This window comes from Cynocephalus volans, chromosome 4 (assembly GCF_027409185.1).
Source record: "Cynocephalus volans isolate mCynVol1 chromosome 4, mCynVol1.pri, whole genome shotgun sequence".
NCBI classification, from domain to species: Eukaryota; Metazoa; Chordata; class Mammalia; order Dermoptera; family Cynocephalidae; genus Cynocephalus; species Cynocephalus volans.
This window is the reverse complement of record NC_084463.1, coordinates 46,979,195-46,992,770: the sequence shown is the minus strand read 5'-3', so window position 1 is coordinate 46,992,770 and position 13,576 is coordinate 46,979,195. Positions and strand designations below refer to the sequence as shown.

The window sequence follows — 13,576 nt, the reverse complement described above, 5'->3', positions numbered from 1 at the left end:
AAACAGCAGGAAGGGAGAAAGAAATTAAGATTTTTTTATAAGCAAATCTCACTGCCCTGAACTGGTATAATGTCAATTGAAATAGAATTGGGTTAGTTATAAAAGTGTAGTTCAAAATATAGGGCAACTAGTAAAAAACTAACTAAATAAATAAGTATAAAAAGCACATTCTCAGAAATCAGAGAAAATGGAATCTCATAAAATGCTCAATTAACACCATAAAAGGCAGAAAAAGAGTGGATGATAAAATTAAGAGCATAGAAGAGGAGGAATAAATGCAAAATAGTATAAAAAAAAAGGTAGATATTAATCCAAATATATCAATGATCCCTTTGAATATTAAGAATCTGAATGAACTAATTAAAAGAGATTGCAAGAGAGGATCAAAATACAAGCACCAAGTATATGTTGTCTACAAGAAACACACAATAAATATAAAGGCAAACATGAATTCAAAGTAAATGGATAAAGAAAAATATACAACACTAACAACACTGACCAAAAGAAAGCAGAAGTAGCTATACTTACTTCAGATTCAGTAGACTTCAAAGCAAGAAGTTATCAGGGATAAAAAATGGCATTACATCAGGCTGTTGGAGTTAATTCTTCAAGAAGGCATCAGCTTTTAACATGTATGTGCCTAACAATAGACTGTCAAGCTATGTGAGACAAAAAAGAATAGAACTACAAAAAAAGAAAATAAAATCTGCCAACACATTTAAAAAAACTTCAACATCCTCTATCAAAAATAGATCAATCCAGAAGAAAATCAGTAAAGGCAGTTAAACTTAACAAGATCTCAATCTAATTGATATTTATTGACTACTTTATTGAAAAACAACAAATAGATATTATTCTCAAACTTACATATGACAATTACCAAGACAGAACACATTCTGGGCCATAAAACATACTTTAACAGATTTAAAATAATGGAAATTATACAATGTGTGCTCTGAGACTACAGTGAAATTAACCTGGAAATCAATAACAGAATGGTAACTGGAAGATCCCCAAATAGAGTGGCATTAAACAAAATGCTCTAAACAATACATAGGTCACTGAAAAAAGTTTAAAATAAATTTTGAAGTATGTAACTAAATGAAAATGAAAACAAGGATCATCAGAATTTATGAAATGCATGAAAAGCAGAGCTTTAAAGGAAATTTGTGGCATTGAATGCCTATATTAGGAGACAAGAAACATCTAAAATCAATCATCTTAGTTTATACCTTGGGAAACTAGAAATGGAACAGCAAACCAAACTCAAAGGAAGCAGAAGAAAAAAAAAAAAGAATTGGAGCAGAAATCAATAAATTAAAATAGAAAATCAATAGAGAAAATTAAAAACAAAAAATGGCTGTTTTTGTGAGATCAATAAAATTGATAAGCCTATAGACAGACTAAGAAAAAGAAATGCAAGACAAAAATTACTAATGTCAGAAATGAAAGTGAGGACCTCACTACAGATTCTGTGGACATTTAAAAAGGTCATAAAGAAATACTATGAACAACTCTGTGTGCACACATTTGATAACCTAGATGAAATGGACCAAGTTCTGTAACAAAACAATTTGCCAAAACTCCCACAAGAAGAAATATACTGTCTGAATAGGCCTATATCTATTGTGAGAATTAAGAAAATAATAACATTCAACACAGAGAGCACACAGCCCGGAGGTGTTCGCTGGTGAATCCAACCAAATATTTAAGGAAGAAATCATATCAATTACTTATGATCTATTTCAGAGGATAAAATAGATGGAATACTACCAAATCATTCTATGAGAACAGCATTACCTCAATATCAAAACTTAAAAAGACATTACAAGAACAGAAAACTATAAACCATTCTCTGTCAGGAGCATACATGCAAAACACCTAAAAAATACATGAGCAAACCTAATTCAACAATATGTATAAAGAATTATGAAACATGACAAAGTGAGTCTGAGTTTTATTCCAGGCACAGAAAGCTAGTTCAGCATTTAAATATCAACTAATGTAATCTATCACATTAACAGAGTAAAATAAAAATAACATGATTACAGCAATAAATGCAGAAAAAGCATTTGACAAAATAGTACACCCATTCATGATAAATACTCTCAGTAAACTAAAAATAGAGGGGGACTTCCTCAACTTGATAAAGACTATCTACAAAAAATTACAGCTAATGTCATAATTAATTGTGAAAAACTCAAAGCTTTCCTACAAAATCAGGAACAAGGCAAGAATGTACTCTTTCACCCCTCCTCTCAATATTGTACTGAAAATATTAGCTAATGCAATAACATAACATGAAATATAAGGCATATAGATGAGAAATAAATAAAATTGTCTTTGTTCACAGATGATATGATAGTCTATGTAGAAAATTCAATGACAGACAAAAAAACTAAAACTAATAAGTGATTATGTCAACATTGAAGGATACAAAGTTAATATGCAAAATTCAATCACCTTTCTATGTTCCAGCAACAGCCAAGTGGAATTTGAAATGAAAAACCTAACACTATTTACATGAGCACCCCCAAAATTATACACTTGAAGTCATATATCTCATAAGGAATTAACACTCAGAATGCATACATACACTCCTACAACTCAACAACCAAAAAACAAATAATCTGAAAAATGGGCAAACGACTTGAACAGAAATTGCTCCAAAGATGATATACAAATGACTAACAAGCATATGAAAAGATGCTTAACATCACTAATCATTAGAGAAATGCAAATCAAAACCATATGAGATATCACTTTGCACCCAATAGAAAATAACAAGTGTTGACAAAATTGGAACCCTTGTAAACTGTTGGTGGAAATGTAAAATGGTGAACTCACTATAAAATATAGTAGAGTGGCTTTTTAAAAAATTAAAAATAGTATTACCATGTAATCCAGCAATCTGACTATGTATATATCCAACATAATTGATGGCAGTATCTCAAAAAGATATTTGTACACCTGTATTCATAGCAACATTATTCACTTAGCCAGGAGGTGGAACCAACCCAAATGTCCATAGACAATGTAATGGATAAAAAAAAATGTGGTGTTTACGTGCAAAGAAATAGTAGTGAGCCTTAAAAACAAAGGCAATCATGCAGAGTGAAAAAAGCCATTCAAAAATGACAAATATTGTATGTCCCCACTGAAAAGAAGTCAAATTTTTACAAACACAAAGTAGAATGGTGGTTGTCAGGGGTTGGAAGGAGGTAACTGAAAGTTGTCATTTAATGGGTATAGAGTTTCAGTTTTCCAAGATAAAAAAAGAGAGTTCTGCATATCTGCTGCACAACAGATCTAACACTAGGGTTAAGAAATGGTTGAGATGATAAATTTACATTACGTGTTTCTTACCAAAATTAAAAATAATTTAAATAATTATTTTATAGTCAATAGACGATCAAATTGAAACATTTAAAAAACCTTTGAGTAACCAAAAAGATGTTAGAAAAGCAAATGGACCAAAAGGCAATTGACACAAAGAGAAAATAAGTAGCAAAATGGCAGACTTAAATCCAACCTTATAAATAACATATTAATGATTATATATTAATAATGATAAATAGAATTGGGGTGAATATTCTATTTTAGACAGAGTAAGAACCAACTGTATGTAATCCATAGAGACGTACTTTAAATACAAAGATGCAATCAGAATTAAAGTTAAAAAAGAGAAAAATGGAAAAAGATATACTACACACACAGTAAGTATAAAATCTTAAGTGGAGGTATTAATACTAGCAAAAAGAGACTTAGGGCAATATATACTACCAGAAATAAAGAGAGCACTTCCATAATAATAAAAGGATCATACGTGAAGATGATGTAACAATTATAAACAAGCCTCAAAGTACAATCATGTGTTGCTGAATGACTGGGATGTATTTTGATAAATATGTCACTAGATGACTTCATTCTTGTATGAACATAACAGACTTACACAAACCCAGACAGTACAGCCTACTGTGCACCTAGGCTATATGCTATAGATTATTGGTCTGATCACCATAATATATGTGGTCCGTTGTTGACCAAAATGTGCTTACAAGGCACATGACTGTAACTGAAACAAAAAACAACAAAACTAATATGAGAAACTGAAAAATCCACAATCATACTGGAGAGTTAATAATCCCCTCTCAGTAACTGATGGAACAATCACATAAAAGTCAAAAAGAATACATATGACAAAATTTTACCTATGTGATAATGTGAAAATGTATATACATTTGATCTTTGTCCTCATCTCCTGGCATACAACTCATAAAATCATCAGAATCTCCAAACTGATAAGAATGTATTTTTCTATGCTAATGAGTTGCCTGATGGCTGGCTGCAACGACAGGATGAAGGATGGCTGTCAGAGAAACTTTGTAATTAGGGAGTTGGGATTTTCACCCCACCCCCAACCTCTGGGGAGGGTACAGGTCCTGAAGATCAAGTTGAGCACCATTGGCCAATGATTTAATCAACAATGCCTACATAGTGAGGCCTCCACAAAAACCAAAAGTCACAGGTTTAGGGGTGCTTCTGGACAGCTGAACTAATCCATATGCCCACGTTTTGTGCCAGGAAGATGGCATATGCCAACCCCAAGGGAATGAAAGCTCCTGCATCCCAGACCTTCCAGGCCTTGTCCTATGTGAGTGTATTCATTTGACTGTTTGTGTTTTTCAAACTTTCCTTCATAATAAACTGGCAAACAGAAGTACATTTCACTGAGTCTTTAAGCTGTTCTAGCAAGTTTATCTAGACTAAATAGAAAGAAGAATGTTGTGGGAATCCTGGTTGGTCAGAAGTCCTAGGGACCTGAACGTGTGACTGGCATCTGAAGTCTCCAGCAGCACCTACTGCCAGCCACCAGTGAGCCTTCTTAGACACCAGCCCAGTTGTGCTTTCACTGTTGGCATGAATCAAACCCAGTGTTTTGTAAGAAAATATATGTCTAAAGATATTTTCAGCACTCTAAGGACCTAGGATGTGACACAAACAGTGCCTGGTAAACAACAGAGCTTCTAAAGGCTTTGTTCCATAGCAGCCTTGGAGAAAGGGGAAGCCAGAACAAATGGCCTGTCTCAGAGAGTGTGTGGTTAGTTTGGTCTAATAAACTGGAGTACACAGGAAGTCCATGCTTTTTAAAGCAGTGATTACACTAAATCATTCCTCTGATCAAAAGACCAGAGTTACATTTTTTAAAAAAATGAGGCCATGGAATCCCCAACTTAACATAAGAACAAAATAGACAAATGAAATTGGTCAAGAGCAAAGGCAGACAATTAAGAAAAATGGATATTGACAGAACAGCAAGAGCCCAGATGGCAAAGTAAAAAGGCATGAAAGATCTATCCAAGGGATCAAGTCTGATCCCTAATGAAATAACTAGAGCAGGTGGCCAATGAGAATAACTGACTGCTTAGACAGATGTCTGCAGGGTGCTTCCCCTTCCCACCAACCCCGTCTGAAAGGATGTGCTCACATGTTCATGCCAATCTCCTCACTGTTAGCTGGGTGTATGTGGAGGGGCAGATGACAGTCACTAGGATCTCAATTAAGTTTTCAGGTAGTGGCATAATAAAAATATTTCTTGGCCTATTAAGAGGGACAAAGAATATTTTGCATGTAGTAGGAATTTATGGAAAACTACAGTTTATTGAAGATTGCTGAAAATTCTTACTTTTCCTCTTAATGATAGGTGAAATCTAATTGTCCTCCTTTGAATTTTGGCTGCTCTTGGTGACATGCTTGAGATGCTCTGCGGCTTCTAAGGGGAGATTTATAACTTTGAATAATGTGCTGCACATTTGCATGTACAGATGAACTGAGAGAAACATCCCTCTTAGAAGAAATCTAGAAATCTCCCCACTAGAAGGCACTGTCTCTGGAAGAGTTATTTAAGGACCTGTGGTTAACTCAAACCTATAGACAATCCAGGTTTTATGTATGAATAAAGTAATGCCTTCCACAAGCTGCCTGGAAGCACACTATATAAGAAACTCCAGAATGACCTCATTAAGAAGTTGTGCTTTAGCACTAGGTAACAGTTTTCACTGCAGAAAACTAAACGTGTTTACTTCCAGATCGGTAGTGAAAAACTTTACACTACATCACCTATGTGATCAATGAAGATGGTTTGTCGGACATTGGTGTCAGGATGTCTTTTTTTATTTTTTTTGACCGGTAAGGGGATTGCAACCCTTGGCATGATATGGTCTGCACCACGCTCAGACAGTGAGTGCACTGGCCCATCCCTATATAGGATCCAAACCTGTGGCCTCGGCGCTACAGTGCCGCAATCTCCCAAGTGAGCCATGGGGCTGGCCCAGGATGTCTTGATGTCCCATGAAAAACTAGCATACTCTCCTCTCAAATTCCATTCCAATCATGGAACAAATGAAGTTGCCGTTTTTATTTTTTCTTTTTGTGACCGGTAAGGGGATCGCAACCCTTGGCTTGATGTCGTCCGCACTCCGCGTTCAGCCAGTGAGCGCACCGGCCACCCTATATAGGACCCGAACCCGCGGCGGGAGTGCTGCTGCGCTCCCAGCGCCACACTCTCCCGAGTGAGCCAAGGGGTTGGCCCTGAAGTTACCTTTTTGCCATGACATCAGAAACACCAGGGATAAACTCACACTTAAATTAGAAGACTCTAAGTTCTTATAACCTGCTATGTCTACAGGCCAACTTTATCTTCTTTATGCACATTTCCTTTAAGCCGAGTTTTACTTATTTAAACTTTTTCATTTTAACTCATGGAGACCATAAAACTCATAAAATACAATATAAAACAGAATAAACAACTCACGTAAGATTTATTCATTTTTTGTTGCTCTTGGAAATGCACAGAGTACTCTGGCACACAGCTGAAAAAGAAAGAAAAATGGAATGAATTAATGAGAGAACTACCTGGTGCTGAGAGAAAACCCTCAATTGCACCCTTGTCCTGGGACTGTACCAGCGGTAGCTGTCACTCAAAGCAACAGAGAAAATAAATAAATAATAAAATAAATATCTCTAGTATATTTAAAAAAAAAAAAAACATGGGAGATCAGTGTGGCTTAGTCCTAGATTCTTATAACCAAATCTCTGCACGTTAGCTAAAAAGGAAGGAAAAAAAAATAACCAGTCCACTTTTTCTTTCTTCTTTCTTCAGGCTTTTTCTTCCTATACAATCAACCTCCTTTGCTCAGCTCACTGTAAAACTTATCCTATTTTATGGAATGACATGTTGCATGATTGCAGAATCATAATGAAGTCAACTGAGATCTTTAAATTTGTTGTAATTTTGTTCTTTGAGAACCATTCTTTAATAAGTAACATTTCCTAGGCCCTTACCTATTCTTCTCAGTCAAACTCATCTCTTTTATGAAAGTTGGTCCAAAGCTCCCAATACTACCCAGTCTCAGACAGCTGTTGAATGAGAACATCTTAATCAGTCAATCAACTAGTGTGCACCCTAGGGACTAGGATGAATAATTGCATGTGCTGTGCAATGCTAGGACCGTGACCTTTCTGGAACTCTTCTGCCTCTGTTCTAAATTGCTACTGACAGGATTCAAACCATAGGGGTGTTTTTTCAGGGTGGATTCCTATTCATAGGGCACCCTCCTTCAAACTTTGTAAGACCTGCTTTATTCCAAAAAAAAAAAAAAAAAAAACTACAGACCATCACTCAGTATCCCAATCTCCTCCCTAGAAGGCACTGTCTCTGGAAACTAGGTCATACAGAAACTTCTGTAAACTCAGAGCAGAAGTGCTAGGCAGGTTACACAGTGCAGGAGGGGAGCAGAAACTTCAGTAGCTGAAGAGACAGCAAGACAAACCACAAATACAACTGCCATATAGGAACACTCAGTGTGCACACACTTCACAATTATTTTTCTTGGAATTTGGGGACACTTCACTCATACTGTTAATCTGCTCAAATTATAGATGGGTAAACTAAATGTCAGATAGGCTAGTACCAAGCTCCGGTATGGAAGGGCTAGAATGTGGACTCATCGCACAACTCGCAGGCTCAGGCTGTCTGCACACACCTCCGCAACCGAGTCACAGAGCTTCTGGAAGTGCACACCCAGCCTTCTGGCAGTGGACCATCTTCTGACAAAGCAGTTACTGAAAGCACAGCCCAGGTTGCCGATTCCCTGGCTGGCCCATGTTTACACTCTTACTGAAGGTCAGGCTCACTTCAGACCCACCTGCGTTTTGGCAGCACCAAGTGCTGGGACACTCATCCTGCTCCCCAGGGTACCCTGAGGCCCATGGGGCTCCTCTTTCACCCTTGCCCCTCCCTTGAGGGTCACAGAACTTAATACCAGAATCTGAAAAGGAGCATGGGGACAGCCGCAGTGTCCAGAAATTCCAGGTGAAAGATGGCGGGACTGGGTGGGGACACGCATGCACGGAAGAAACCTGGAATAACGTTCCCGTAGTCCTGTGCTGATGACATCTTTGGAGGGTTAAACTACATTTCCCATAAGACTCTGTATTACTTCCATTAGATACCAATGGAGGAAATTCTTTTCCAGCAGGGAGTCCTGTTACCAGGAGACCATGGACCTGATGGATCAGGACTGGTCTCTATCCACGTGGCAGCGATGTGGGCTCCTGATTCTTTATTAAATTTTGGTTTGACAACCTAGGACATTGGGGGAATAATGGGGGAATTTAAATGTGGGCCAATTACATGATGATATTAATAATTATGTTTTGCTCTTATATTGCTGTAATAAAACCCACGTATAACTTTTTTCTTTTTACAGATGCATATTAAAGTTGAAAAAATATTTTATTTTACTTTAAATTTGTAAGCAAACAAGAAATGAATGAATATGGTCGCTCTCTTCCAATCTATTAAAAGATGTTTGTTCTCATCCAATAAACTAATTTGTAAATCTTCAATTTTATTACAATTATATTACACAATTGGAAAAACTGCTGTTGTGTATATAGTGGAAGAAAATAGCAGGGTCACAGTGTAAATGGACTCCATAATCCTTGTGCCAATTTCCACTTGCAGTGTCTGATAGCTATTTGCCCAGAAACTCCCAGATTATGTTAATCCATCCATCTATCTATAAATCAAATCTTTAGTTATCTGTTTATTAGGTTGGGGTGCATGTGTGTGTGTGTGTGTGACAGCCCAAAAGTCTGCCTTTTCCTCTCTGGTTTCTGCCACAAACTAGACAAGGAATTCTGTAAAAGGGTTTCTCAAAGTTTCTGCTAACACTGAAATTCCTCTTCAAAGAGGGAAATGCCTGATTCGAGTCATCTGGATTGAAGTGGGCTTGAGTGATAAAATGAAACCAAAATTACTCAGAGATTATTACCATGGGGATTATGACACTTGGTAAGAATGATGACAGTATCTAGTCTTTGGAATAATATAAGAATGGCATAATGAACATGTTATTATAAAGAGGAAAAAATAAAGTTACGTTTCAGAAATTATGGTGAAATACAGACATACGCAGGTTAACAAAACTGGCAGAATTTGTTGCTGACAGACCTCCCTTACAAGAAATGTATTTTTAAATATTTCTTTAGGCTGGAAGCAAGGGACCCTAGACAGTATTCAAATTCACACAAAAAAGCACAGGGCACTATTAAAGGTAAATATTAAACTATAAAAGACAGTATAAATGAACATTTTCCCATTTCTTCTAACGGATTTAGAAATCAATTGTATAAAATCATATATATATACAATGTAATGTTCTTCCTGTAATATATAAAAATACAATATAGTTGCCAATAAGAGTACAAAAAGGTAAATGGGAGCAAAGCAGTACTGGGTTGCCAAAATGACTCCAGATGATAATTCAAATCTGTAAGTCAAATAAAGATAATCATAAACTACAAATTGAAAAGTTAATAAAATTATTACATACTTATTACCCTTTCTTCTCCCAGTTTCTTCAATAGAAATAAAATTGTATAATATAATAATGTTACCAAACTAAACCTGGGTTTACTCACCCCAGTGCAACTAAACCAAGACATTAACACCAGGGTTTCAGAGAGGCAAATTTGGCTTTAATTACAAGGCCAAGTAATAAAAGTTGGATGGGTAATGCTGAGAAAAATTCTGAACTCCCAAAAGTCTTGCAAGCAAAGAATCTTAAAGGAAAATGTTGGGGGTTAAGATAGGGGCTGTTCAGGTAGCCAGTGAACATTTCTGATTTGCTGAGTCTCTGAGGGCAAAGAAACAATATCCAGGAAAAAAAAAAAAAAGCAAATTTTGGTCTCTGCTTATCACTCACCTGGTTCCTACCAATCTGGGTTCCTGACATTCCACCGCCGACTAGCACATACCTAGGGCTGGGAAAATTCTGGGTTCTGTTCCCATAAAGACACTGTAAAGATATGTGTCAAGATAATGTCTTTTATCCCAGGAAATTTCTGACTCTGTTATATATGGGTAATGTTTCTATATATTACTGGAATTAAGGTAGTATAAATCTGTAGCTGATTCTAATAAGTTAAGATGTACATGGTAAGCTCAAACCAACTCATGGAGGCAATATGTTAAAAAAAAATGGTGTAAAAATAATTAAAGAGATCTAAATCTTTCCACAGAGAAAAGATGAAATTAAATGTCTTAACTGGGAGGTTGCACCACATGTAATAAGGAATTAACGTTAATTCTAAACAAACAATTTTTTTTTCTTAGTTTTGGAACATTTTATTTACACTGACAGGAAACAAAAAAAAAAGGAAATAAATTTAATTTCACTCCTTTTCTCTCTCACTGTTTCATAGTGTATTCCCTGGAAGGTAAATTTAGACTTATTTTATTATGTTTTTAATTTTTATTGATTGTACATATTCATGGGGCACAGAGCTGACCATCAGTACCTATGCCCAAGATTTGGTGATCAGATCAATACTATCAGCATATCCACCACCTCAAATTGCAATTATTCCCTGCATCCCCAAAACTCTGATCAACCTCTTATCCCTCCCCCCACCCTTTAGCAATCTTAGACCTGTTCTCTCCCTCTACAAATCCAACACACCACTGTGGTATTTCTTTCCTTCCTTCTTTCTCTCTTAGTTCCCATCTATGAGTGATGACTTGTGGTATTTTTCTCTCTGTGCCTGGCTTATTTCTGTTAACATAATTTTCTCCAAGATCCTACATGTTACTGTGAATGGCAGAATTTCATTCTTTTAATGGCTGAGTAGTATTCCATTGTGTCTATGTGCCACATTTTCCTTACCCAGTCATCCACCACTGGACATTTAGGTTGGTTCCATATCTTGGCTAGTGTACATAGAGCTGTGATGAATATGTGAGTGCAGGTATCCCTTCAACATGGTGATTTCGATTACTTTGGGTATATATCCAGAAACGGCATTGCTGGAACCTATGGCAGATCTATCTCTAGTCGTTTGAAAAACCTCTGTACTGTTTTCCATAGTGGCTACACTAATATACAATCCCACCAACAGTGTAGAAGAGTTCCCCTTTATCTGCATCCTAGCCAGCATTTGTCACTCAGTCTTTTTTATTATAGCCCCTCCAACTGGCATGAGATGAAACATGAAAGTGGTTTTGACTTCCATTTCCCTGATGATTAATGATGTTGAGCATTTCTTCAAGTACCTGTTGACCACTTGTATGTCTTCCTCTGCAAAATGTCTATTCAGCTTTTTTGCCCATTTTTTAATTGGAACACGTGTGTGTGTGTGTGTGTGTGTGTGTGTGTGTGTGTGTTTACTATGTCTGTAGCTGTCTGAGCTCCTTGTACATTCTGGATGTTAATCTCCTGTCAGACATACAGTTTGCAAATATTTTTTCCCATTCTGTAGGTTGCCTTTTCACTCTGTTGATTGTTTCCTTTCTTGTACAGAAGTTTTTAGTTTGATATAATACCACTTATTATATTCTTTTGTTGTTTGTGCTTGTGGCCTCTTATTCAGAAAATCTTTGCCCCCATATCCTGCTTCCTGAAGTGTTTCTCCCATGCTTTATTCTAAGAAATTTATAGTTTCAGACCTTATACTTATGTCTTTAATCCATTTTGAGTTGATTTTGGTATATGGCAAGGGTGTAAGTCTAGTATCATTCTTCTGCATATGGATGCCCAATTTTCCCAGCACAATTTTTTGTAGATGCAGTTTTTTCCCCAACGTATATTCTTGTTACCTTTGTCAAAGATCACTTGGTTGTAAGTATGTGGTTTGATTACTGGGTTCTCTATTCTGTTCCATTGGTCTGAGTGTTTATTTTTGTGCAAGTACTATGCTCTTTTGGTTACTGTAGCTTCCTAATATAATTTGAAGTCAAGTAATGTTATGCCTTCAGCGTTGTTTTTTTTTTTTACTCAGGATTGCTTTGGCTATTCAGCATGTTCTGTTGCTCCATATAAGTGTTAGGATTGCTTTTTCTATTTCTGTGAAGAATGTCATTGGTATATTGACAGTGATTGTTTTGAATCTGTAAATTATTTGGGGGAATGTGGATATTTTCACAATGTTGATTCTTCCTGTTCAAGCGCATGGCATGTCTTTCCATATCTTTTTGTCTTCTTTAGCTTCATTCAGGAGTGATTTGTAGTTCTTGTTGTAGAGATCGTTCAGCTCCTTGGTTAAATTGACTCCTAGGTATTTTATTTTTCTGGTGATTATAAATGGGCTTACTTGCTTGAGATCTTTTTCTGCTAGTTCATTATTGGAGAATATAAATGATACTGATTTGGGAGCATAGATTTTTTATCCTGCAACATTACTGAAATTCTTTATCAACTCTAAGAGGTTTTGGATACAGTCTTTAGATTTTTCCATAAACAGGATCATGTCATCTATAAACATGAACAGTTTGACTTCATCCTTTCCAATCTGGATTCCCTTATATCTTTCTTTTGCCTGATTGTTCTGGCTAGTACTTCCAGTACTATCTTAAATAGGGGCGGTGATAGTGATAGTGGGCATTATTATCTTGTTCCCATTTCGAAAGAGCTGAAAGCTTTATCAGGATAGTGGTGGTGAGTTTGTCATATATGGCTTTTACGGTGTCAAGATACATTCCTTCTATGCCTGATTTGCTGAGAGCCTTTGTCATTAAGGGATGTTGAATATTGTTCAATGTTTTTTCTGCATCTATTGAGATAATCATATGTATTTTTGTCCTTGATTTAGTTGATGTGGTGTATCATATTTATTGACTTACATATACTTGACTCCCTGGGATGAATTCCACTTGATCATGGTGAATAAGTTTTTTGATGTGTTGCTGTATGCTGATTGCTAGTAATTTATTTAGGATTTGTGCCTCTATGTTCATCAGAGATATTGACCTGCAGTTTTCTTTTTTTTTCTTTTTGGTTTTGGTGTTAAGGTGATGCTGGCCTCATGGAATGTATTTGGGTGAGTGGCCTCTGATTCAATTTTTTGGAATAGTTTGAAGACAACTGGCATTAATTCATCCTTAAAGTTTGGTAGTATTCAGCAGTAAAGCCACCCAGACCTGGGCTTTTCTTTTTTGGGAAACTGATTACTGCTTCAATCTTGTGCTTGTCATTCATCTGTTCAGGTTTTCTATTTCTTCTTGGTTCAGTTTGGA

General features: G+C 36.3%; 1 protein-coding gene across 5 annotated transcripts in view; it reads right to left on the bottom strand.

The window, feature by feature from the left end:
- Positions 1-13,576, bottom strand: part of LOC134374829 (zinc finger protein 658B-like) — a 61,012-nt gene that overhangs the window by 10,302 nt on the left and 37,134 nt on the right. For 4 of the 5 annotated variants that reach the window (XM_063092845.1, XM_063092847.1, XM_063092846.1 and 1 more), the window contains one exon: positions 6,815-6,872. In XM_063092845.1, coding sequence (XP_062948915.1) covers positions 6,815-6,872 — 58 coding nt within the window. Of the gene's footprint in view, positions 1-6,814; positions 6,873-10,271; positions 10,350-13,576 lie in introns of those variants that run through there. The other variant, XM_063092849.1, reaches the window with a different exon arrangement.